This window comes from Thamnophis elegans, chromosome 1 (assembly GCF_009769535.1).
Source record: "Thamnophis elegans isolate rThaEle1 chromosome 1, rThaEle1.pri, whole genome shotgun sequence".
Lineage (NCBI taxonomy): Eukaryota > Metazoa > Chordata > Lepidosauria > Squamata > Colubridae > Thamnophis > Thamnophis elegans.
The window spans coordinates 79580116-79607567 of NC_045541.1; the positions used below are offsets into that span (position 1 = coordinate 79580116).

The 27452-nt window shown below is 39.8% G+C and overlaps 1 protein-coding gene across 3 annotated transcripts in view; it reads left to right on the top strand.

The window, feature by feature from the left end:
• Positions 1-27452, top strand: part of LSP1 (lymphocyte specific protein 1) — a 108760-nt gene that overhangs the window by 29367 nt on the left and 51941 nt on the right. Inside the window, exon 1 of one of the 3 annotated variants that reach the window (XM_032228142.1) lies at positions 9512-9673. The exons of the other annotated variants lie outside the window; for them this stretch is intronic. Coding sequence (XP_032084033.1) covers positions 9615-9673 — 59 coding nt within the window. The 5' untranslated portion in view covers positions 9512-9614. Of the gene's footprint in view, positions 1-9511; positions 9674-27452 lie in introns of those variants that run through there. 3 annotated transcript variants of the gene reach the window in all.

Consider the following 27452-nt stretch of genomic DNA (forward strand, 5'->3'; position numbering starts at 1 on the left):
ATTACGTGGCTGCAGTGGGTGGGGGTTGAGAACAGCCATCAAAACTATGAATCTTGGTCATAAGTACCTTTGGGTCCATTGTAATTTTGAACAGTCACTAAACAACCTGTCATAAATCAAGGACTACCTGTATGTTAACCAGTGGTGGGTTTTAAATTTTTTGGGAACCTACTCTGTGGGTGTGGCCTCCTTCGTGGGCATGGCTTGCCAGCCATGTGACCTGGTGGGAGGGGCTTGCCGGCCATGTGTTTTCTTTCTTTCTTTCTCTCTCTCTCTCTCTCTCTCTCTCTCTCTCTCTCTCTCTCACACACACACACACACACACACACACACACACACACACACACATTTTCCTTCCTTTTGTCTCTCTGTCCCTTTTTTTCATCTCTCTCTCTCTCACTCTTTTTCTTTCTTTCTTTTTTCTTTCTTTCTTTCTTTCTTCCTTTCTTTCTCTTTCTCTCTCTCTCTGTGTCAGTGTGTGTGTGTGGGGGGGCAGTGGTGGGTTTCAAAAAATTTTGGAACCTCTTCTGTAGGTGTGGCCCACTTTCTGGGTCCACTGGTGGAACCTCTTCTAACCGGTTTGGTAGATTTCATGACCCGGTTCTACCGAATAGGTGCGAACTGTAGGAACCCACCTCTGATGTCAACTCTACTAGAAACATAATGCATAATGTGCTTAGTTTTTGCATGCAGAAAACTGTGCCATTCAAAAACCAAGAACTTCCCACTGATTGATTTATTTTTTTGCCTATACAATCTTGGAGGATCCTGGAAATTGAATAAATGTGTCAGGATTACTCTGTGTAATTTAGAGGCTGTGGGATCCTCAGCTCCTGTTCAATCTCCTTGTTCCCTAATTTGGCAGGCATGAAATACAACTTTAATCCGAATATGAAGGAATAGATAAAACAATTCCCAGGGAGATTACTTTAGCTCCTATAATCCAAGCACTATTTATAAATTCCCTTGGGTTTTAATTGGAAGTTAGAATAACACAATGAAACTGGTGAAAACTTTCCCCTCTCTCTAGTATAGCCATGTTGTCACCTATTTTTACAGGACACTCCCCCTCAGTGTTTTTCCTCTGAAACCACATCTCCATGTGACTGCTACTGATATTGCCTGAACAAACAAGCTCTTTTGAATGGGTTCTCATTGTTTCCTGAGGTTTCAAGGCCAACTGATGTGGCTAATGTTTACTATGCAGTTATTTTAATCACTTTCAACAACCCAGATTGCCATAAGCATGGAGTGCGCTGGAAATTGCCCTGATAATAACCTGGCATTACTGGCTTTCTTCACAAGCCCAGACTATCATATAAAACAAATGTACACATTTAGGGTGTAAATTTTCCTCCTCTGCACACTTATCCGACACATTTAAAGTAACCTAGAGAGTTTCCTTACACAGGTATTACAAATGCAGTGACCACGGGAATACGTTCCCCTTCAAAATGTCAGTCAAACTACATGGAACAAAACATCTCTTTTCTTATCTTTTTTTTTTAAAAAATTATTAGATTTTTTTTTATCCCTTGTTTATTACTTTATAAGTAATTCAAGGCAGTGAGCAGGGGTGAAATCCAGCAGGTTCTGACAGGTTCTGGAGAACCGGTAGAGGACATTTTGAGTAGTTCGGAGAACTGGCCAATGCTACCTGTGGCTGGCCCAAGAGCGGGGTGGGAATGGGGATTTTGCAGTATCCTTCCCCTGGAGTGGGGAGGGAATGGAGATTTTGCATTCCCCTGCCATGCCCACCAAGCCACACCCACAGAACTGGTAGTAAAAACATTTGAATTTCACCACTGGCAGTGAGCATATATAATAGTCCTTCCTCCTCCTCTTTTCCCCTCAACAACAACCCAATGAGATGGGCTGAGCTGAGAGGGAGGAACTGTCCCAAAGTTACTGAAGCAATAGAACAGCAGTCTCAAAGCTCCACTTTCATAGAGTCACGTTCTAGGCTCTTCCACATAGTGAAAAGAATTGTACTACACTCAAAGGTTAGCAAATCTTGCCTAGATTAGGACAAGCATAATCGTATTTATTTTACTGACCAATTCTTAGGGAGGAAAAGGATCATTGCCTTTAGTTTTATAGGAAAGTTGAGTTCACTGGGGATGAGAAAGAAAGTTGCCAGCTAGGCCAAAATCACTTATGGGCTGATTTGTAAGTAACATCTTACAAAGCACATCTCTGCCTTAATTTGCTTTCAGAAGACCTAAATGTCTTCTGGACAATCTTTAACAAAGTCTGGACAATCTTTAACAAAGTCTTATAACCCTATTGTTTTCTTCACCTAATATAAGTGTGATCAAACTGGAATAGTTTGATCTTTAAACTTTTTTTTTTGCTTCCCATTCCATGACTGAAACAGAGCTAGAGGCATGGTCTCATGTTTATTGATGGTGCTAGATAATGAAATATAGATTCAGCCAAAATATTAGTGATGTGTGTTACCACTTTAACACACAGAGTCAGCCAGAAATTTCCGATACAGGGAGAGAATGGTAAACAGGGAACTGATTAATAAAATAAATAGAAAATGCCCTTGAAAAGACAAAGGATGTGGAAAAGTCAGATAAGTTAAACATTAAAAAATAACTCTGCTGTCAAAGGGACAAAGAGAAACTCAATAAAAGCTATTTTTCTGTATTTCAGAAAAATTCTGGCTCTACTCCCAATAGCTTCTCAATTATTTTATTGCGTCCTGACTGCTACTAAATGATCAAATCTCTCTCTCTCTCTTTCCATTATGTTGTATCTTATCCACTTCTCTCCCTTTTTACTTTTTGTGAGCTGTGCTGACAATTTGACAGAATCAGTGAGCTGATGCCTTACAGTGTGAAGACTTTAATTCACCCTGGAGCTCCTCAGATTTCTCGGAGCATAAATCCCATTGTTCCTACCCAAAGTAACAAGAGGTGCTAGATGACCCTTGATTTTGTACCTATCAAATGTCTAAAGATAAATGAAATGTTGCAGTCTCAGAAACACATTGACTTTTCTCTACTTTTCTCTAACCAGCAAAAAGATAATGTACAAATTTTACCTAAAAAGGGCCATTAGGCTAACTAAGGAAATATCTAAACAGAGACTTGGTACTTGTGGGAGACCCAGAGAAAACCTTGGACTGAGATTTACGAACACCTGAGTTGGTAACTGCTTTTGCTACAACTTCCCTGTTTATACTGAAATATTGTATGTTTTTCAGGGGAAATATGAACTCCACATTTCTTACTTACATATAGGATTGCATTGGTGGTGACTTATTGGTTTTCAGTCTTCAAATCCCTTCCCCTGAGGCAACATGTTGAAGTTATGGTAGATGTGGGAAAGTAGTTGTAAGGTTCACAATGAAATGTGATCTTTTCCTTACAAAAAAAAATGAAAACCCATGAAGTTGACGACATTCCAATGTATTAAAAAAAACTTTTCCAAAGTTAGTCTAGCATGTTTTATTTTATAAATATGTTACACAGTCTTGAATTAATATGGCTTGGAGCCATGAATGTAATTTGGAATCCATATGACTTCATTAACATATGATATTGGTTGGAGTGAACCTGTTACAAAAACACAAACATTTTTAGTTTTTCTCATATCCTGAAAAGCTGGTATACATCCAGTTGTACATGATGCCACTGGGAAAAGCAATCGGAAGTTTAGGGGGAGAGACTTTATTACAATATTGAAAACATCTTATTATTTTACTTTCTCTTTTTCAATTGGAGCCAAGGAAGTGATAAATTAGACCATCTGTTGGTTTAGGGATGTTTTTATTTTTATATCATCTTTTTTTCAACTCAAGGCAGTGAATATATACTTTCTTTCTCCTATTTTCTCTGCAACAATAATTCTATAAGATGAGATAGGCAGAGAAAGAGTGATGGGCTTAAAGACACCCAATCAGATTTTCATGTCTAACATGGGACTAGAATTCACAGTTTCCTGATTTCTTGCCCAGCATTTAAACACTGTATCAGAACGATTCTCTAGCTCTAGCTGATTGGCAGGATAAAGTATTCCAAAATTCACATTGCAACTTGTCCTGGATCAAGAAATCCTCATTCTGAAACCAAGAGTAACAATCTGGATACATCTTTGGACCAGCATTGTTTCTAAAGTGCCCCGATGACTTTTACTATGTTTTAATTATTTGGGAATGTAGAATAGAATTCTCACTTGACATATAACTTTTTATGGAAAGTATGAGAAAAACATAGTTTGATATATCCAAACAACTTATTTATCTAGTCCATTGCTGAGCAGGGTGGAAGCAAAATTAATGAGTAGCCATTTCTTTATGCAAGGATTATAACTGAAGAAATATTTTACTACATTGCCTCTCATAGGATGCACCCATCTGGATCTTGGGAAAATAGATTGATTATTTTTCTTCATCATCCATAGGTCATACCATTGCGGTGAATGTATTTATTTGTTCAGAACTTGAATTTATTGTCTCAGTCATGTTTGCTCAGTGACCACAGACAGTGTTTGAGAAGGTTCTTGACTACTTAGCAAAGCTTCATAACCCATACCTCTTGCCTGTGGTAATGTAATACATTCTGGTATCTTTGGTACTATAATATTGCATTTTTTGTATGCAAGTCCTATGTGGATAGTATAGTACTGTTTATGTCCTTCCCTGAGGCCAGTCTGCTGCCTTATGAAATAGAGGAAGATACTTTCCATAGTCAGTGTTGAAATTAGATTCAACTTCTGCATAAGAGTTTGGAGATGGAGTTATCTTGTCTTTCTCCTCAAGCATGTTTTTAGGTATTACCAACCCAGTAAATTCCATTCATCATTACAGTCTGTTGGGATTACTTTGAATCTAATAAGGTTAAAGAGTTTAACATGTTCATTTATTTATTTAGATTAGTGTCATCTATTTATTTCTTTAATGACTTGTATGGCACCAAATCAGTTAGACATATGGTGTCGGGACAGTATATAATACAACAAAACATTCATGGTAAAATAGCAATTTGGAAGATAGTGTATATGCATAGAGAAGAAGAAAAAAATGACTTTTAAATCAGTGCATAAAGTTTTGGTTACTTAGATGCCCTAAGAAAAAAGAGAAAGAAAGAAAAATAACTTTTTTCCAGCTTATCTTTTCTGTTCTGTATTTTAGCAAACATAGGGAGTGTCTTCTTAATCCCTCCCACCCCAAAAGCTAATGGCAATCCTCCTTCTCTCTGTCTCATTGACTGGAAACCATACATGTGGATGTCTCAGTGAAAAGGCTGAGCTAGTGATGAGTTTCACTTAGATACTTTAGTCTTCTTGCCAAACATGTTTTAGCTCTCTGATGATTTTGCAACCACCCCCACATAGCAAAAGGATTGTGTAATAGATGGAGGCTGGTGTGTCTTTCTCTCTTGGGGACTTTCTCCCTCCCACCACAAAGCCTGATTCACTTCCTCCCTTGAAGTTTCCCTTACCCTGAAACACTTCCTTTTTTGTGGGGAGCAGATGAGTAGCTCCCTGGTGTCTTCTTAGCATGGCTGTATATTTACTGCAGGGGTTACCATGCAGAGTTCCCCCTCCCCAATGTCCATTTCCTCATGTTTTACAGCACATTAAAGTTTCCTTAGCAATTGAAAAATACTTTATTTTGCAAGGCATCTGCAATGAATATTCATCTGTTTCTGCTATAAGCCACCCTGAAAACCTATCCCCGTTTCTTTTTGCAATTACAGGGAGAGGACAAAACCATTTCTGTCTTTTGCTTGTTCTAGCAGCAAAGATGGAGAGAATGATTGAAGGATTCCTTTTTTTACCTTCACCATAAGGACTGGTATCAATAGGGGGTCAGCTGTAGCTAATGTGCCACGATCGTCTGCTATCTGGACAAACAAACAATAATACAATAACAAAATTGGAAAGGACCTTGAAGGTCTTCTAGTCCAATTTACCTTAAAGATTAGAGATTGCAAGGTATTTTATATGGAGCACATACAGCTTTCACTTTGCTATTATTACCCTCCCATAGAATCTGATTCTGCCTAATGCAGAACCACCTTTAATCTTCCTCCTTTACTGCAGCCCCACTTTTCTTGGGTGCTGCCAGTGTGACAATGAATAAGAGGCAATCTTATCAAGATTGAATGATTAGGACTTAGTTTTGCTTCATTTGTATCATGGTGAGGGGCTCTATGGCAGTATTATGGGTGTATGGGGTATTCAGGGAGGGGTAGCACCTCTGGTGTAGGGGCATGTCGTCTTCTTTTAGGGCAGCTTGTTTTAGGGTAGCTTTTGGGGCAGCTCATCCACCTTTGGTCCCCACCTGTCACTCAGTTCTCACCTGTGGCTCCTAGTACTGTAGCATGTGCAGTGGCAATATCCCAGGCAACAGCTCTATCAGGCTGGCCAAATCAGGTTGAGAATAGCCGTTGGGTCATTGATCTTCAGTGAGATAGAGACTTGTCTATCCCGAGCATGTGAAGACAGATTCTTGAGGATTGAATGGATGAAAGCTACTAGAATAGGACAACGGTCATGAAGGTGGTCTCTGCAAACAACGTGGTATGCTAAGGGCACGGCAAGACACAAAAGACGCCCTGGTCAACCGCTGCGCCCAGCCCCTCTCCAACTGTCTTGACTCTTGTCCTGCTATTGGAGGAAGATGGAATCTGGGAAGAGAGAGTGAGGCTGACTTTGCGCACCTCTCCCTCAATTTAATCCAATTCACCTGTCTTGATATCCCCCCAATTAGATGTCAAGGTCCTATTCAAATATGATGGAGAAACATCATTGCTGCTGGAGTAATATTAATCTCTATCATGACAATAGGCCATCATCTAAATACCTAATTTATCTAGATGAGTTCCCCCCCCCCCAATCTCATCCCATGCAGGTGTATTAGCCCTCTTTATGACCAAACTACATTGACCATACTGTGTAAGAGTTATGGACCATTTAATCTAGCACCTCCAGAGGAGAGTAGAATGAGAAAGACCATCCTGGATACTTGTTTCACATTGTATTAAATCTCCCTGCCCTCCTGAAGATTAGACGAGAGGTGAGGGTACACTCAGAAGAGCTTTGTTTAATCTGAGCTGAAGCAGGGAGCAAAAGATCTGAACTGGAAGTCTTACTCTACATGTAAGTGAGAAAGAAGGGAAAAGGAGAAAATAATGGCTAATTGGGCTCATGTGTATTTTACCTCTTACGGAATTAATGTTTCCACTGATTTGTCTTCAATATCCCAAAGTTCCATTCCCAAACCTCTTGATTTTTCCTTGATCATAAGTGTTCCATAAACGTAGGGAATGCATGTGCTGGGAAAAAAACTATTGGGTATTTAGCTTCATAAGCTGTCTAAAAATTGAGACAGGGGAATAGAGTTAGAGGGAGTGATTGAAATAAATATCTCTGTATTTTTACTACTACTCAGGTGGGAACTAGATAAATTACTACAGCCCATTTACCACACACCTTTAACATACTGTATGGTTGGCTTGTTTATGTGATTCTAAATCATGTTTGGTTTATGGTTGGATTAATTTAAACTGTTTTGTTCAACTATGAGTTAGAGTGTTGGGTGAACACAACCCCAATCTCTATAGGCTGCATTGGCCAGTTTTCAACATACTGTACAGTCTTCTGCTCCTCAACACTCCTAGTTGTGGCAATAACGATGCTAGTATAATTTATGCTGTCATTTTTTGAGCTCAGTCCTCACCTCCTACCCCAGACTTACCATGCTTACTATGACACTGCCATGTTTCAAAACTTTTTCTTGTCTCCAAAGTCAGCTTTTCACATTCCTCTCTGCCCCTCCTCAGTTTGCAATGAGTCCTGTTGCATACCAGTCTATATTAAGAGCATGGTGACCGTTGGACCCTAGTTTCATTTCATTCCCATCTTTGCTGGTGATGGCTTGATACTCTGGTTTCAGCCTTTAAATGGATAACTCCAGGGCAATTTTTTTGAAGTCAGTGAAATTGCTTCAGGCTATATTTTGAAAGTAAATTTGGATGTTATTTGATGAGGAATCTGAATATTCTGTTTGAGACTAAGGATAATACTTGCTCTAACTCCAGGGAATGAGGAATGGACTGTTAACCCTTTGTAAAACATACTCAGCCTGATTTTTCTTCCCTACTCGAATCTAGAATCCAAAGGATAAGTTGATATATTGAGCCCAAAACATGGTGTCATGCAAACCAAGAAAATTGGATTGGTTTGATGAAATTATTAGTTAAAAATCACAAGTCTTTGGATTTGCCACAGAAAATGATGGATTACTAGTTTTTTTTGCAACAACCTTCTTTAAATACACAAATGTTCCTTGGTGTGCAGTTAGCTGTATTTGTCATCATTAGACTGAGAGATGATAGGAAACATAGCCCAAATTATCAGATAGTCAATAAAGTGAGCTGCTACAAAACTGAAAATTGGAAGTATCAATCCTTCTACCACATCCTCAGCAAATATTTGTGAAGATAAATTCTTCTTATAGCCATTAAATCAACTCTATGGCAAGGTTGGATTTAAAAAAAAATCTTCTGTGTTAACTTTTCATCACAAAATGAGGCTATTTGTCCATCTCAGAATAAAGAATTTGATTTTTCTAGATGTCTATGGAGATTCTCAATCGTCCACATCATGCTTATTTGATTTCTCTAGCTGTTTCCTATGGGACAATCCTACAAATGGGTGGGTTGTTTTTTTTACTACACCTACTTTGGAAGTTCACAGGGAGCAGTGGCTGCATGAATGCGGAACACATCCATTCTGCATCCATTCTACATAAGTACATCCATTCTGCATCCATTCTACATAAGCATGTATGTTAATTCACAGACCTTTGTTGAGCCTTTAAATTCTGCACAGAAGTGCTTCCTCTGGAGAAATAAGGGAACGCTGCCCAATAGCCCCAATTTCAGTTGTATTGCTGAAATTGGTCAGGCTAGAATAGTTTTCTGTTAGTTCCAATCTTGTCCAAAGTTTCAGCAGAATCTGATGGAGTTGGACAGGCTTACATCAATGCATTGGAGGAACTCTGTAGAACATCTTTAGATGCTGCTTGGTTCTTAAGAGAATGCATCTTTGATCCAGCTTTGCATTCTTAACAAGTAAACTTTGGATTTTGTCAGGATGAAAAATATGTATCTTTGATTTTGACAAAATTGTGACGCCACGTGTGTGGGGTTTTTTAAAACATCAAAATATTTCTTTGTCTCTTTCTTGCCGGCTTTCCAAAAACAATCCTTTTCTTTCCCTAGATGTTTCTTCTCGTTTGAGAAGGAGGGCGTCGAGGTGAAAGAGGGGGAGTATTAGAGCGCGAGTGGGATAGCGGGCTTAGAGAAACAAAAGGAAACCAGCTGCAGAACTTCCTGAACTGGGGGAAAAAGAGTGAGACGGGAGGGAGGGAGAGAAAGAAAGAGAAAGAAGGCAGAGAGAGAGAGAGAGAGAGAGAGAGAGAGAGAGAGAGAGAGAGAGAGAGAGAGAGAGAGAGAGAGAGAGGACAAGTCAGACCATAGTAACTAACAAGACACTTAAAAGCTGGGGAAGAGATTGGGGTGGGGGTGGGCAGAGAAGAAGGCGGGTTCGCAAGCAGGAGTTCCGTTCCTGCCCCGCATTCATTTTCGCCCACCATGACCAGTGCGATCTTGAGGCGGAATTCCAGCAAACAGGGATTGCAGAATCTCATAAGGTAAGTCCTTACCTGTCCGTAGCGAAGAAAGGGGGGGCATTGTTTCTTTGTGTGGACCGAGGGACTGTAGATCCCTCGCCTTCCCTCCGCCCACTCGAGATTCTCTACGTTGGCTAAGAAGGCTCCCCAGTATCTGAACTGGGTCCAGGGAAGCAGTTCCATCGCTTTGCAAGGAGGCGATGTTCAGCCTGTGGCAAACGCATTCCTGCAGGCAAGAAGAATGGACATCGAGGCGCGGCGAGAAAGGGGGTGCGGGAGAGAGAAAGACATTTAGGGATGGTTTTCCCTGAGACCCCCCTCCCCTAGAGAATCGTTGCTTGGCCTTGGCAATTGAACTGACCCGGCATTTGGAGCGAAAATCGTGATGGGAGAAGGAAGGTCGACCTCGCCCCTAACGCATATATGAAGGGGGACCTGGGAGAGTCGGAGCTGGAGCTGGTGGTCGATGGCTAAGCTCAACAGGGCAAATCCTTGGAAGAGGCAGCCTTTTATCCGTTTGAAAGACGGGGTTTTCATCCCTGGGGAACTCTTCTCGGGAACCGAGATCGATTTCCTTTCCAAGCGAGACAAGGTGAACTGGAGTTCTCTTCCGAGACATCCTTACGGGCGTCCCGCAAGCCCTGCGCGCTGGAGGAAGTCCGAAGGAATGTAACAAGTTGCCCCTGAGCGCGCAAAGCTAGGCGCAGGGGGATTGCAAAGTTAATTTCAAAAGAGAAAAGGAGCGGAATAACTGCCCTATGATTTACCTTCATTGTAAAGAGAAGGGGTAACAAGGGGCAGTTGTTGTGCCTTCCTTTGGGACCAAGATTACAGATATTCCTGGATAGTGACCATTTGCGGTCACTAGTTTGGGGGCTTCTTTCTCCCTCCCTTGCTGTATATTTGCGTGTACACACACTCACTCACACACACACACACCATTGTCTAAATCTAAGAATGCATTAAAAACCTCAAGTAAACAACAGATTTAACAAGCTTACTGCATAGTGGTTATTGGACAGATTGAACAGGGACATTTAATAGAGAGTTCATTCATTTCTTATTGCTAGTTAGTTCCATTAATTAATGTTGACCCAGCAGGAAGCCCAAATATAAACAGGGGGGGGGGGGAATTAATCACCTGGTCCAGGACAGAGAAGAATAATGTCTGTCCTGGGATTGCTTCCAGCACCCTCCCCATCCTCAGCCCCCCCCCCCCCATCACAACACAGTTGACTAAGAACACTGGGAATCAATGGGGGTACCCATCTGAAGTGCACCAATTGGGACAGGCTAATTAAAACAGTTTGACCAGGCAGGGCACAGCAGATGGCCAGCTATTGTATGGCAAATCACTGCTTAAGCATGTTTCATTTGAAAGTCAGCGTTTGTTTGGAAGCATTGACAACATGGCGGAACTTTTACATATTTATGGAAGTATGAGAAGCTTCTTGACCATGTGGGGTGCCTTTGAGCAGTGAGCATATGGTTAATGGTCTTCACACCCAGGTTCTCACACAGTGCCTGGACATCACTGATCAGGCTGGTTACAAGTTTTCATGTACTTACTCTACTTTAACATCTCTTTCAAAGAGTATCCAAAAAGAAATTTGTTTTTGTCAATGATGTCAGTGCTTCTCCCTCCCCATCCTCCTCCTCCTCCTCCTCCTCCTCCTCCTCCTCCTCCTCCTCCTCCTCCTCCTCCTCCTCCTCCTCATGTTTCTGTAGCCTCAGTGGCTTACAAAATGAAAGAGAAGTGTGCATCCTGGCCAGAAAAAAAAATAAGTATAGTGCTGAGGGATGCAGCTCTGTGAAAAAAAGATTTATCTGAGCCCATCCTCTAGGTATTATTCCTCCCTAGGTAGCGTTTTGTCTTTCTATGTGTATAAAAGTATTGTTTTTCATTTGTCTAGTTATGCAACCATTTGTTGAAAATAAGTAATCAACTGCATTAGAAACCCAGGCATAAAATAAATACTTGTGATATTGATTAATCTACTCATTTGTTTTCTGAAACAAGTTTTAAGTTGTTTTAACATTTGCCAGAAGTTGGATATGATTTTTTAAAAAAAGTTTTAAGTTCCAGTTAAATCACTGGGCATCTGTTTTAGAATGACCCTACTAAGAGCAATGGGCTTACTCAGACAAATGCATGTTTTAGCTTCTAACCAATGTTTAACATTACACTCTTTGGAAGATTTATTCAGACATATGCTAAGTGGGATTTATTCTTATATAAATATGTATTGGGTTGCAGTCTACATTTCACTGGCTTGTTAGCATTCCTCCTTTTGTCTGGACTGTGGCCAAGATTGTTTTTTTTAAAAAAAAATATTCATACAGGTTTAAAAGACTAATGTGAGGGAGAGTCATCCTTTCCTCTGTATGAAACATAAAAACTACTAAGTTATATAGCATTTTTATTTTAGAATTTAAAAAACACACTAGAATTACATTAGTGTTATCTGGACATATGGCTGTCCAATCCAATTCTAGCATGCCAGAAAAGCCAAAGCATCATTTGTGGAAAATTAAGCAGGTCTCATCAGGTAGCAATACTGGTAAAAGACTAATAGATTATAGATTCTTTGCATGGATTTTTTAAAAAAATCCAGATTACAAAATAGCATACAGAGTTGAGAATAAGAAATACTTTGCTCTCTTTTCCTGCACACACACACCAAATTAGAATATTCTAGGCTGGGTGATTTTGGACTAATAATCTGGATGATTTGCCTATACTTGTAGTGTATACTTGTATACTAATGTGAATATCATTGTGGATTCTGAAAAGATGGAAAGAACGTACTCTGTCTCTGATTTTTTGAGACGTCAGCCAAGTGAAAATCCTTGATTGCTCTGTAGTTCTCCTTCTGTCTTTCTTCTTCTGGTAAAGATTCATCTAAAACAGTAACGACATCGCTGATCAACAGCTATAAAAATGATATTCAGACTGTGTCATAAGGCACAATTATCGCTTTTAATGGAGATGGTTCATATAAGCATATGCAAATGAAGAATGAAATCACCAAATGATCTGTTCTCCCATATTAATTAGTTCTTAGTTAAAACAAGTTGACCAAGAAACTAGGTGATGGATCAAGTAGGTTGATGAATAAGGAACTAGTGGCCAAAGGGCTGCATACGCTCTTTGGAAAACTTCCAGGTCTCCACATCAGAATTTCAATCAGCAAATAGCAGCACTAAAATTTCCTGATTCTTTAAGTTGAACAAATTGAATGTTTATTTATTTAGCTGCCCATTTCATACATGGCTACCCATCTTGTATCTCTGAGTGGCATGCAAACTAAAAATGGTACATTAAAGTATCCCCCTCCCCAAAAGAAGGGGGGAAACAAACCCCAACATTCATTCCCCCCCCCCAACTCTATAATATTGCTTCAGTGCCTGTTAAGACCTTCAGGATATAGTAAAAACAACCTGCCATCTTCAAGCTCACAGTTTTCCCAATGTTTAACCAAAGTTAAAGTCTGTGACTGCCTTTTTCAAAATAATCACTTGACTTGATAATTCAGTGTTATCTGGCTTGCATAAACTGTATCTAATCGCCCAGTTAGGCCCCTTTTTCCACTTTAGGGCCATACTCATTCAACTGGGAGCCCTCTCTGGAAGGAGGTGAAGTAAGCAATGGGTAGGTTCTGGAAGAGAACTGAGGAGAAACACCCATTATCTCCCTAGGATCATGATGACGAACCTATGACATATGGCAGAGCCATTTCTAAGGGTATGTGAGGCATTACCCTGTCAGCTGGCCAGCTGATTTTCAGCCTTGATTTTTGACTGTTTTTCGCCCTCCGGAGGCTTCCCTGAAGCCTCAGGTGGACAAAAAACCACCCAACACACAAAGTGGAAGTTCGGGAATGGACTTCTGGTTTGTGCGTTGGACTGTTTCTCGTCCTCCCCAGGTTGCTAGAAAGCCTCTGGAGCCTGGGGAGGGCAAAAAAAGCATTTACTGGGCCCACTAGAAGTCGGAAAATGGACCATTTCCAGCCTCTGGAGGGTCTCCGGGGGGGGGGGGGGCCGGGGAGGCCATTTTTGCCCTCCCCAAGCTCTATGAAAGCTGTGCACACGTGCACAGGGCAGCAGGGGTGGGGGGGTCACATGCAAGTGTAGAAGGCCTGGCACGGGGAGCATTAAGAGCCGAGGTGGCGCAGTGGTTAGGGTGCAGTACTACAGGGCACTTTAGCTGACTGTTATCTGCAGTTCAGCGGTTCTAATCTCACCGGCTCAAGGTTGACTCAGCCTTCCATCATTCCGAGGTGGGTGAAATGAGGACCCAGACTGTGGGGGCGATATGCTGACTCTGTAAACTGCTTAGAGAGGACTGAAAGCCCTATGAAGCAGTATATAAGTCTAACTGCTATTGCTATTAAATTATGGGGGTGGGCATATGAGCGCATGCGAAGTGTGTTTGGCACCCGAAGCGAAAAAGGTTCACCATCACTGTTCTAGGACCTCTGTTTTGTCCTTTGTTTTTACAATTTTATTTTGTAAATTCTCTTTTATTGCTCTCATCTACAGGCAGCAACACTCTTATGGCATTTTAAAGACACACATTTATTGTTATGATCAGGATGGGAAGCAAAGTGTTGACAACAAATGCCTTAATGGAATATGTCTAGACTCTTCTGACATCGCTGTTTAAAAAAGCAAGGCTTTTTTAGAAACATACTTCTGAATTGAAATGCATCTAATGCAATTCATAAAACATGACAATCACATGTTTTCCAAACAAGAGCAGTTTTTCCATATGAGCTTTTATAATGTTGCCAGTTGAGTGTAGCATTCTTATACCACATTTGTACGCTACTGTATACAAATCAGTGGAAATGTTTTTATCTGAAATAAGAATGCCATAGTGATCGTACATAACCCATCATTCCTTTTTTGTGGGGTCAGCAAAAGTTTGCAAAACACAAAAAAGAATGAAAAACTGGTGGGCAAAAGAATTTGAAAGCAGGAAATAAGAGGAAAGGAACGTTGGCTACACCTAGTTTATACCAGGTCAATTTAAACTGTTCTTGTCCACATCAAGTTCTCTATAGTTTATGCTCTCGTCGTGCTCTATAGTTTATGCACTGCCTTTTGTTTTTTCTTAAATGCCTCCGGGGCAAGGGCTATCTTTGACAAGGTTAAAAAAAACCATACCTCTCAACCCTCTTCCAATCTTCATTTTACTCATAGAAAACTTTGACTTTTCTTCTCTAACAACTGGCCTGGTCAGTTGGGCATGGGGTATTTTAGAAACATCCATCTTCTTATCCATCACTTTTGTAGAACAGATCTCATACTCTTTGTTTCTTCTTTGCTACACTTGTTGCCACAACATGCACTTGATCAGCTAACTGTCTGGATGTCACATTGCATTCCCCTTCTTACAACAGCCTTGGGGAACACCTCCTTGGATTTTATAACTGGCCTATCATGTCTCAGAGGTTTGGATGCTGTTCTGATGATAGTTGATCTCTTTTCATTCTCTTTCGCGGCCTCCCCTCCATCCCCGAAGCAGTTTGCCTACTCATTTTGCAACTTTTTCAGAATTACAAATGAGCCAATCTCTCATTTGCAAGAGAGTCCCATGTGCATGGCGTATTTTTGGAATTTATTTTAGCAGTTTGGTGCGATCTTCCATGTATCTTGTCCCCATCATAGTCATACAGAGAATATGAAATCTTAAAACAATAGCTTTATTACTACATAAACTGCCATCAAAATAGTTGGCCTGATGTATGGCTGAGTTCACTTATAATAACTCAGTTTATGCTCTTCTACTTAGATGTCATTGTTTCAGACCACTTATGACTACCATCTATTTCTGCTGCTGAACACTTACCGGCTCTCCTCTGTTCTAAAGGCCTCTTGTTTTCTCCAGAAACTTCAAGCCTTTCAGCATCTCCTTAAGGATGAACTGGACTACACAAAGGATTTCTAACAATGATGCTCTGTTGAGCATCACTTTTAATGAGGCCCACCATCACTGTTAGAGATCATGTTTAGCTTTCTAACAGGTTTCTCCCATCCAGTTATCATTAACCAAAAAGATGGAAGATGAGAACCAAATTCAGAAATGGAAGAGAAAATGAACTGGACCGGGTATATTTGGAAAATCAAGATTCATTGCCAAAATCTCGCTTAAAGTTTGTCAATTTGAGATATGCATCAACTTCATTTTACCACAATGTTTTCTGTCTTCCTCTTCTTCTTACTCTTTCTTCATGTATTTGTTTTGCAGTTGGTCCTCATTCATTCTACCAAACAATCTCAATGTATAATGGAATCATTAATGGAGAATTATTTTGATAGAAAAAAAATGCATACATATATATGGCTTTTATTCATACTTTTAAAGACATTGCTCTATTAGATTAGAGAGCTTGATCAACAGTAATAAGGGGAAAATATATTAAAATGCCATCAAAAGCAGAAAAAAATATTGTTACTGTATGTTATTTGCATAAGAGAGCTCTGAATGCATGATCAATATTGCAGCTAAACTGATTAGAATGACACCTTGAGATATAATCAAAATTAATAGTTAGAACTATTTATATTTTTCCAGTTTACAACTTTGAAATTTGAAAAGTTACATATGTAATTACAGAATGTAATTTATATTGAATTTTTCAAATGGTGCTTCTATATTAAATCTAACAGTTGAAACATGGCTCAAAAGTTATTCTGGCTTGTTTAAAATAACACCAGTCAAATAAATCTGGCCTTCATACAGTTTCTTATGTGGATAAGAAGGTTGAAAACCTGTATATACCATGCCCGAAGATAATATAAAAGTTGGGGAAGTTATTTCTATTATCAGTACAATAAATCATACTGAAGCATAGAATGGAAGGGATGCACCTCTCTCCCGTTTATATAATGTAAAATATGCTATGCAAACTAACTGAATATATGGCTTTGGCACCAAATTTCACAAATGGGAAATTGGCAAAAATCATAGGATGGATGTCTAATGTAACCTTTCAACCATAATAACCTATTCCATGCAGAGAAATTAATTAGAAATAAAACAAGTATAACATTGCACAAATTCTTAACAATGTAAGTTCTGTAGTGCAGTGCTTTAGATCAGCAACAAATAGGCCTTATGTGTATTGGAGCTGTTGTTATTGTTGTTATATTAGAATACAAATGGGCAGATCAGAAGTAGAGGCTGACTCTGAGAGCAAAGTCAAATGCCATGTTTGATTCATAGTACATGGATGATGAAGAAAGAATTCTAACGTTTTATAAAACTGGCCAATAAATTTGACCAAAGATATAGTTAGATTCAGGGGTGGCCTGCTGGGGGTTCGCAGGGGTTTGGGACAACCTCTAGCTAAGATTCTGTGCAGTTTGGAGAACCCCCAAATCCCACTCCTGGCTGGCCCTGCCCGTCCAGCCCCTCCCCTGCCAAGAGTTCCCACGTGGCCCATTTTGGATGCAGGTAAGTGCAGGGTGTGCATGGAGGTTCAGGGAAGGCAAAAAAATGGGCTTACCGGAAGTCCAGGAAGGCCAGATACAGGGCCGTTTCCAGCCTCCAGAGCCTGGGGAGGCCATTTTCACCCTCCCGGAGGCTCAATGAAAGCCTTCGGAGTCCAGTGAGGGCAAAAATGCTCCCCCACCAGCCATGGTGCAGGAGGCCGACTAGGCCACTCCCACTGTGGCCATGCCCACACAGCAACCGAGCTAAAATTTTTGAAGCCTACCTCTGGTCAGATTCAGCTGATAGTTCTGCTAGATCAGTGGTTCCCAAACTTGGCAACTTTAAGACTTGTGGACTTCAACTCCCAGAATTCTCCAGCTAGCTCTTCTGGCTTTAGATGAACAATACCAAAGCTGAGAAATTAGCATTTAGCCTTAGGCTAACCATGATAATTATTCAATTTTACCTGCTTTTATAAAAAGAAACCTCATTTCTTCTTGCCTATCCCTTCTTGATTCAGCAAAGGGTGTAGGTTTTGAATTCCTTACCTAGGAATAATCTTAGTTATTTGAAGACCTTCACTCCAAACTGATGACATTGGAAATAATTGAAGTTGTTTAGAGAAGAAGGATATTCAAGTCTGCAGCTTTAATAGGCACCCCATAATAATAAGTGGTATTATTGAGGATAGAAAAGACAAACAGAATGAGACTGGTTGCATAAAACTGAACAAGCCCAAAACCAAATACACTTTTGCAGGTCTCCAAGACTGAGACAGAGAAAATTTATTAAAGGGAAACTTGGACAGTATTTCAACAGTGCCCAGTGCCACAGAAGTGCCAGGCATTGTTGCCATTGTTTACTTATACACAGGGATAAAGCAACTCAAAGCAATTCACCACCAAACAAAGGCTCTGTTTGACAGCCCTGGCAGAGTCTGGAAGGGAAGGAGAGAGAGAGAGAGAGAGAGAGAAACAGATAAGATGGTAATTGTCCATTCTTTCCAAAATCATTCCCAGTTAATTACACTGTCTCTGGCAATAAAGTCTCCAATGAATTGTAATGTGTACCCAGGGCTTCCTTAGCTGGACTAGCAGTTCTCAAATGCTCAGCTTTTCAGCTGTAAATGGCATCTTCTTTCCAGCAAGTGTTTCCATGAAAAAAGCTACGCTTGCTCTCCTTTTTCGAAGGTCAGAAAGAAAGGACACAAGCCCTATCTAAAGCATCATGTTTAGAGCCACTTCCCATATTGAGAGAAAAAAAATGGGATTTTCCAAAGTTTTCCTTATGTCACATAGGTTCTTTGTTTTGTCGGTTGGTTCCATGACATCAGCTTGTAAACAACTGCCTTCAGTTTTTGTAGAACTGTAGAATGATAGAATGATAGGTTTGAAGAGATATGAAAGGTCATATGTTCTACTCAATCAATTCTGGATCCACTACAGCATTGATTGATTGATGACCACCCAGCTTCTGTTTAAAGATCTCCAGCAAAGGAAAGCTCACCACTTTGTGTGGTAATCTGCTCCACTGACTGACAGCTAATATGTTTTTACAGCCTTCCAAACTTTTGGCCTATAAAATATACTTCATCAGCTTTTAACTTCAGGGTGATGAGAAAGTAATTTAACAATCTATGATGCAAAAGAAGACTGACAGATAACCTGAAGTTCAAACATACATGCTGCGTAGGCCATCAATGTCTTGCCAATCATGATGACCTCCTGACAAATGATCACCACATGAATTTAAACTGAAAAGAACCAATGATACATGAAGCCAAATGTGTGGTTTAATGATGGACATTACAGTGATTACTAAGATGCCTATAAAAAGGTAAAGGTTTCCCCTGCCTAGTCATGTCTGACTCTAGGGGGCGATGCTCATGTCCATTTCTTAGCTGAGAGAGCCAGTATTGTCTGAAGATGCTTCCAAGGTCATGTGGCTAGCATGACTATATGCCAAAATGCATGGAACACTATTACCTTCCCACCAAAGTGTACTAGGTAACTGCTAGGTAGATAGGAGCTGAGCAAGGACAGGAACTCACCCTGTCATGCAGTGCTTGGGCCTTGAACTGCCAGACTTCTGCTTGATGAGTCCAGCATCTTAATCACTAGGCCCATAGAAATCCACAATGTGGTCAGAGTGACAATAACTTCCTTGTTTTCCAGGGACTGATACTGTATGTGAGATTCCGGATTTAACATTTACAGGGAGGAGACCACAATTCCTCAAGGAACAGGTCAGGGTGGTTCTGCTGTTGAGTTATCTACATGTTTTCAGTGAGGCTCGTAACTAAGGCTATTTGGATGACAATTAGAAAGGTTTCAGACTCATTTGATTGGCCCAAAGACTTCTGTAAACTGGGTTTAGTGTGCATGCTAACCTTTCTTAGAGATTTCAAGGCTTAGAGAACTGCAGTGTTCATGGTTGGGGGGAATGAAGTTTACCAGTTAAAATTTCTGATGAATACCAGCTATACCCTCCATTTTTATGGACTAAATGATTGCCAATGCCAGAAATGGAATGAACAGCCTGTTTTTCACACAAAAAACTTGTTCACAGCTGGAAGAGTTAGCAAGCAAAAGCAAATCAATGAAATGATGGTATGTACATTTAACGAAGAGTAGATTGGGTGCTTCCAGTGATCCTTTTAATATGCAATAATTCTGCCACGTTCTTGCTATTTTACAAGGGTCCCAGATGATGCTCACTTCGGTTTACAATCCCCTTGTGTTTTCCTGCCATGCCTTTTCTTATTAAGAAAAGATTTATTGAAGAGATAATTTTTGAAGCACTGCTGGTGCTAGGAACCATTTCTCAGGGAAAACCCTAAATTATAGATCATTCCAAAATAGAATTCAGCTCCCTATCTGATTTTTTTGTGGTTCTGTTTTAAATCTTCAGCAAGTAAGCTATATTTTATTACTTTTTTTTTGTGTGTCCACCAAAACCGTTTAGGCTAGCTACAGACTTGATAAAAGTCCATCACTGCAGATAAATCCTCAGTACTACCTTTGTCTGAAGAGTAGAGAATGGAAAGTATCTTGATCATGCTTATTTTAAGCTAATACTTGAATACCATTTTGCTGCCCATGAGACATTTATGAGACATACTCATTCCATTTTTAATGCTCATCTGTTCTTTGGAAGCCTGCTGACTTATTCATTCCTTAACAATGTAAGAATATGTGAGCATGTATTTTGCATGTTGTCATTCCCATAATTTCCTGTCTCAAGTTCTGCAGCTGCCCGAGTCCAGCTCATTATAGTAATCAATATCTAGGTTCTTATTTTGACATGCTCAGTTAAAAGTAACCAAATGACTGTACCTGAATATTAAACAGCTGTTCGGTGGATACAGGCCCTCTTATGTATGTGTGGGAAGTAGAAATCTGAACATAGATTAGACATTCAAGGATGAAAGATAGTGTTGTGCAAGATGTTTACATCAGAACATGGAAACTGAGCATGGTCCAGTGATGGTATTCAGCCAGTTCTATTCAGTTCAGGTGAATTGGTAGCATTGGCAGCGGTAATGCCCAGATGTCATGATGTCCCATTTTTGATGCTCTGTGCATGCGCGCACTCACATTTGCGAACTGGTAGCGAAGGTAAGTGAATACCACCCCTGGCGTGGTGCACATTTGCAGCTGAAGGTGTGGTAGAATGGAATTTGCCACTTGTAACTGTGGATCAAGGATAATAATTCTGAATGATTCTCAATCATTCTCTTCCTCCAAAGGAAATTTCCATCTTGGATTAAACTGTTCCTGGTTTTGAAAATAAATAAATATTAGTCTGTAAGTCTGTGGAATGATGAGTGCAGAGAAGAAATATAAGTATTGTCTTGCCTTAGTTCCATTGCTCCTTTGATGATTAATAACTTAGTACACAGGAATTATTGGTTGTACTTTTGGAGCGTACTATTTTGGGTGGCATAGAAAATTGTTATATTCCTCCATACTACTCAATATTTGAATGAATGTGCTCAGTATGTTACCAATATCACCTACTCACCCGGCTTGTTGTTGGGGGCAATATGCTGACTCTGTAAACCGCTTAGAGAGGGCCAAAAGCCCTATGAAGCGGTATATAAGTCTAACTGCTACTACTACTGCTACTTGCTCTTTATTTTTTTTATTGAATTCAACTGTGGAAGCCTATTTTCTAATCAGTTCCTGTAGCTGGTAATGAATGGTAATCTGTGAAAGTCAATAAACTGAGCTCAATCCAGACAAGGTGAGAGTAGGTGATTTACTGTATTTATTCAGATAAGTAAGAAAGTGCTCTGAAAATGCTTTCTGCCTAGAGATGTGGAATACACACACACACACACACACACACACACACACACACACATTTGGGTCTTTTCCCATGTAAGATTGAGATTGTCTTGGCAACATTTCAGCAAGGTCTCACTCGCCATCTTCAGACTGGGTTTTGGGCTTAAAGCGTGGTCAGAGCTGCTGTCTTTCTATAAATCTTGGTGGGGGTGTGTTTCAGTAAGTGGAATGATTGGTTATGTGATTGTATCATGATTGGTAGATTGGTGCTGATTGGTGCTGGCTGTGTGTCTATTGTTGTTTCGTGTTGTAACAGCCTGGGTGGTGGGTGGGGCTCGTTTGTTGATTAGGGCTGGTTTCCGGATGTCTGGTAGGTGGGAGGTATCATCATGTTTATTCATGTTGTGGGCATGTTTCTCTATTTCGATAGCTTCCATAATTATTCTCTTGTTGAAGTGTTCAGTTTTGGAGATTAACCTGGTCCCTTCAAAATTAATTTCATGTCCTGTAGCTTTAAGGTGCTGGAAAAGGGAAGGAAGTTTTTTCTTTTTTTCTTACTGTGTTCTTGTGTTCTGCGATGCATGCATTTATTCTCCTGTTCGTTTGTATGTTGCAGGGCAGATTTTGCATGGTATTTCGTAGACTCCTTGGTTTTCTAGATGGATTTTGTCTTTCGAGTTTCTTAAGGTGTTGGCTTTTTTTTGGTCAGTGTTGAAGGCTGCCTTGATATTGTGTTTATGGAGAATTTTGCTGATTTTATCTGTGATGCCTTTGATGTAAGGGAGGAGGGCGATGCCATTGTCCTGTTCTATGTCTCAGGTTTTTTTTGGGGGGGGGAGTCTCCCTTTGGATTAGGTTGGTAATTGTTTTTCTTTGGAATGTGTTGGAGATTAATATGTTTGTGAGAGTGTGTAATTCAGTTTTCAGGTGGTCTTTGTCAGCTATGCGTTTGGTTCTGGAGATGAGGTTCTTGGCTACAGAGTTAATCTGTGCAGGGTGGTGATGGGATTGTGCATTTAAGTAGCGGTTGGTGTGTGTTTTATACTGGGAAATAGTGTGTCCTAGGGAGCCATTGGGTTTTTTGTAGATTACGATGTCCAGAAAGGGAAGTTGTTGTTTGCTTCTATTTCCATGGTGAATTGTATTTTGGGGTTTAGGCTGTTGAGATGTGTGAGGAAGTTGTCCAGTTTTTCTTTCCTGTGTGGCCAAATCACAAAAGCGTCATCAACATATCTAACCCAGAGTTTGAGTTTGTGTTCAGATTTATCTAAGGCGTTAGTTTCAAAATGTTCCATGTATAAGTTTGTGATGACAGGTGAGAGAGGTGATTCCATGGGTGCTCCTTCTATCTGTTTGTATCTTTGTCCATTATGGATGACGTATGTGTTGGTTAGGTCAGGTCCAGGATGTGTTGGGGTGTGTGTGTTTGTTCTGACTTCTTTTATAGGCACTTGGGTGAAGAGGGGTATGACATTGAAACTCACAAGTAGGTCGCTGGGTTGTAGGTTTTGTTTCTATGAAGTGGAGTGAATTTTGTACGTGTGAGGGGATGGATTCTGCGTAGGGTTGGAGTTGTTTGGTGAGGAATTTGGCAAGATTCTGTAGAGGTGAGTCTATGGAGATACACAAAGATACACCACTCAGACTCATAGTCAGCTACATTCATGATGTGGGGGTGTGAATAAATGTGAATAAATGTGAATAAATGTGATGATGTCTCCCACCTACCAGACATCTGGAAACCAGCCCTAGTCAATAAATAAGCCCCACCCACCACCCAGGCCATTGCAACACGAAACAACAACGGACACACAGCCAGCACCAATCAGCACCAATCTACCAATCATGATACAACCACACAACCAATCATTCCACTTACTGAAACAAAGCCAGCACTCCACACCCACCCACCAAGATTTATAGAAAGACGGCAGCTCCGACCACGCTTTAAGCCCAAAACCCAGCCTGAAGATGGTGAGTGAGACCTCGCCGAAACATTGCCAAGACAATCTCAATCTTACATAGGAAAAGACCTGAATACAACAAGACCAGCGCATACACACACACACACACACACACACACACACACACACACACACACACGATTTTAAAAACTGAAGTACAATTGAAACTAGAGGCTTTTATTTTGGGACTAATAGAAAGGAAACTAAGAAAAAGTCATGAAACTTTGCTTTTATATATGACAACTGCAGTAATGTTTTTTAACATTATATGTTAAAAAATGGAAAGATTCAACCCTATTCACCATAGAAGAATAGTTGGTGAAGATGATAGAACTTGGAAAGATGGCTAAACTAACTTATTTTATTATAGAAAAGATGCACCACATGTATGGAAACTCCTTTTTGCGTGAAACAGAAAAAATGCATTTACGACTTGTGGTTTTGATCATTAGAAAAAAATGGAGAATAGAAAACTGCTTCTTTTTGTAACCAAAAAGTAAGAGATAACTTTGTCATCATTACGGCTGCAGAAGAAATTGGAAGCTTCTTCTTTCTGTTTCTTTTCATCCTTTCTCTCTGTACTTCTTTCTTTCCTCCCTTTCCTTCTCTTCTTTTCCCTTTCCATCTTCTGCATTAGTTCAGTTTAACTTTTAATAAAATTAATCCATAAATGAAATTCATATAAAAATATAATAAATTTACATTTAAAATTGTACCTCCACTTGAATTTGAAATGATGTTATTCATTTTACCATTTCAGAATTTTATCCATGTTCTCTCTCCTTAATTTTGCTACACATGCCAACAAGCCCATATCTTTAAATCTCAAATCACATTTGAACTTTCTCATATGAAAAGATTGTATGAATTTGCATACAATCTTTTGGCCTGATATCAATAAGATAAAGCCTCACAAGGTTAGTTTAATTTAATTATGGAAGAACTTTCATTTAGGTGAAAATCATTGGCTGCCTGAAAAAGCCCAAGAATCAATATCCTGTGGATCCAGGATTCTACTCAGATTCTATCATAAGAAACACATACAATAAGAGCTTAAAAAACCATCACACCAAGATAATTCTTTTGCAATCCACATAATCTGTTTTTAATAATTGATGCAACTTCTAAGACAAAAACAAAACAAAACAAATTATGGCATATATGAATAAAGCTTTTTGCTTTAACCTTCCTCAGAGAGTTGTAACGAGAATAAAATAATGATTTCATGATTGAATTCTTTAAAAAGAAGCTCAGGCTTACACACACACACACACACACACACACACACACACACACACACTATATGAGCTCTAAATGAACAAATAACATATCTGGCATGAAGTACAGGAAAACCCGTCTCCTTTGGTACAATGGGAATTTATAAGTGCAATCAACTGGTGACTCCTCCCGAAACCTTTAAAAAATCTGCAGTCTCTTGCCTGGTGCTGCTATGACAAAAACAGTATGTGCTAAATTATTCAGTGTCTACAAATATCATTTGATATCTGAAGGAGCCGAGGTGGCGCAGTGGTTAAATGCAGCACTGCAGGCTACTTCAGCTGACTGCAGTTCTGCAGTTCGGCTGTTCAAATCTCACCGGCTCAGGGTTGACTCAGCCTTCCATCCTTCCGAGGTGGGTAAAATGAGGATCCGGATTGTTGTTGGGGGCAATATGCTGACTCTGTAAACCACTTAGAGAGGGCTGAAAGCCCTATGAAGTGGTATATAAGTCTAACTGCTATGCTATTTGGAATATGGGAATATTGTAATCTGGAATAAGTATCCAGTTAAAAGAAATAAACTGTGGTGTTGCAACCCAAATCCTTGCATTCTGAGATTGAAGACAAGTCTATAAGATATCCTTGCCATGCGCTAAATAAATAAATAAATGTGATACCCTGATGCACATTTAATCATTTGCACCCTGCTGCCCCTTCTCCCACTGGTATACATGGGTCTGAACCAGGGGTGGGTTTCTGCCAGTTCTAACCTCTTCTATAGAAGAGGTTCCACAAATCTACAGTGCCGTTTAGAACCGGTTCCAGCTCCCTTCCACCGCCCATCCGTACATCATCAAGATGAAGAGCGAGAGGAGGAATTCTGGGAGTTGAAGTCCACAAGTCTTAAAGCTGTCAAGTTTGAACACCCCTGGGTTTTTTTTTCTAAAGGGTTAGGGGTGCAAGTGTCTTATAACTTGACAGCTTTAAGACTTGCGTGCTTCAAATGCAGAGTTTCTGAGCCAACATTTTGGTTGCTAAGCAAGATCGCTGTTAAGTGAGTTTCACCACATTTTACAAGTTGGCAAAGCCCACCCAGCCACATGGCTGGCAAGCCACTCCCACCTGGTCACATGGCCAGCAAGCCACTCCCTTAAAGCAGGCCACACCTACAGAAGAGGTTCTAAAAAATGTTGAAACCCACCATTGGTCTGAACCTATTAAAATATGTGACAACTTTATTTTCCCCTTTATAGTGCCCTTTGCACAACAACTGCATTTGCCATATTTTCAAATGCATTGAGATACATTTCTGTACATGTCCTTCTATCAGCCCTGGGTCATTTCATTCCCTGGAATATTCGCAAGCCAAGAACTCCTTTCCTTGGATTGTCAAAATGATCGTGCCAGGCAATCTCATTCAGTTGGATAGTCTAGGAAAATTCTCTTTCCTGAATCCGACTCTTAACATTCCTGTCTTGCATTCTGAACGAAGTCTCTTCTTGCCTTTCAAGCTTCTGGAATGAATAAATCATCTGTTTCAAATTGTCACTGCAAATCTTTTTGCTAAATGACAGTTTCTCTTTTAGAATGTAATGGCATGCAAAATGACCTTCAGTTGTCCTGGGTTTTGTTGATTTTTTTTTAAAAAAAACATTATTTCATGTGACATTTTCCGCTGAATTCTATTTCCCAAGTGGTTTGTTTTGAGATGTGATATTACTTGTCTGATACAATCCCTAGATGAGAGACTGATATTCATGATTCTTCCATTCAACAGCCAGTGAGAAATAGAAAAAAAAAAGATAATTTCCAAGGTAATTGATGCCAATATAGACTGAAAAGTATAAGGAGGTTTCTGATGATAGAATTTTGGCTAGAAATACCAGGTGTATATTGCAAATCTCCAGATGATCACTAGATGGCAAAAAGAGATTTAAAAAAAACTGAAACTCTTTGCTGCCATCTATTGGCTGTCTGAATTCTGACAATTTAGATCTTGTAGCCATAAATTCGGCAGACGGCCAGTGCTGTACTGCAGGAGAATGGAAACCAGACTGATTTGAGATTAGTTAAGGTATTGAGCAAAGATTTTTGAAAAAAATGCATTGAAGAATAGTACCCTACCCCTGGTTGGTTAAAAAAATCAACTTACTCCTTTAATAATTTCAACAACGTTAGGAACCTGATAAACATGTCCTTTCTTTAAGGTTAAAAGATCTTTCTCCCTCTTTTTTTTTTAAGATACACTAATTCAATTAGAAACACCCAAGATCAATCTCATTCTTTCTATCCGTACCTATCTATCCATCCTCTACTGAATTTAAAGTCAATTTAAGCTTTATCCCAAAACTAAGAATTCTATAGCACCTGAGACTTCACAGTTGAGGAGAAAGCTTTGACCAGTCTAATCCCTAATCTCTATCTTAAATCCCAATATTTTATTATGTTTCCAGGTCCTTTAGAGCTACTTGGCTGTCATTTGATATTGCTTTTCTTCATCTACTGTGATATCTGGCATGATGTATTCTGGATGTCTAGAAATATTACTATTCCCCAGCTCTTGATTGTAATATTCACAAGCAGTTCACTTTCTGCCTGGCTCATGCTTAACTAATCTGTTTTATCTCCATGTCTCTGGACCCTATATTTTAATTCAAAGTAGTGTTAGTTAGGATGTTTGTGCCCCCAATCCAGCCCTCAGTCTCCTTTCTTTCTTCTTTCGATAATTCATTTCTTTATCAGCAGAATATCACCTCATTAAGAGGATACTCTCTGGCTCTGACATATACATCAGTTGATCTATTGTTTGGATTCAGAGGTGGGTTCCAGCTTCTTTTACTGCCAGTTTGCTCAGGAATGTGCTTCGGGCATGCACAAGCTTCGTGC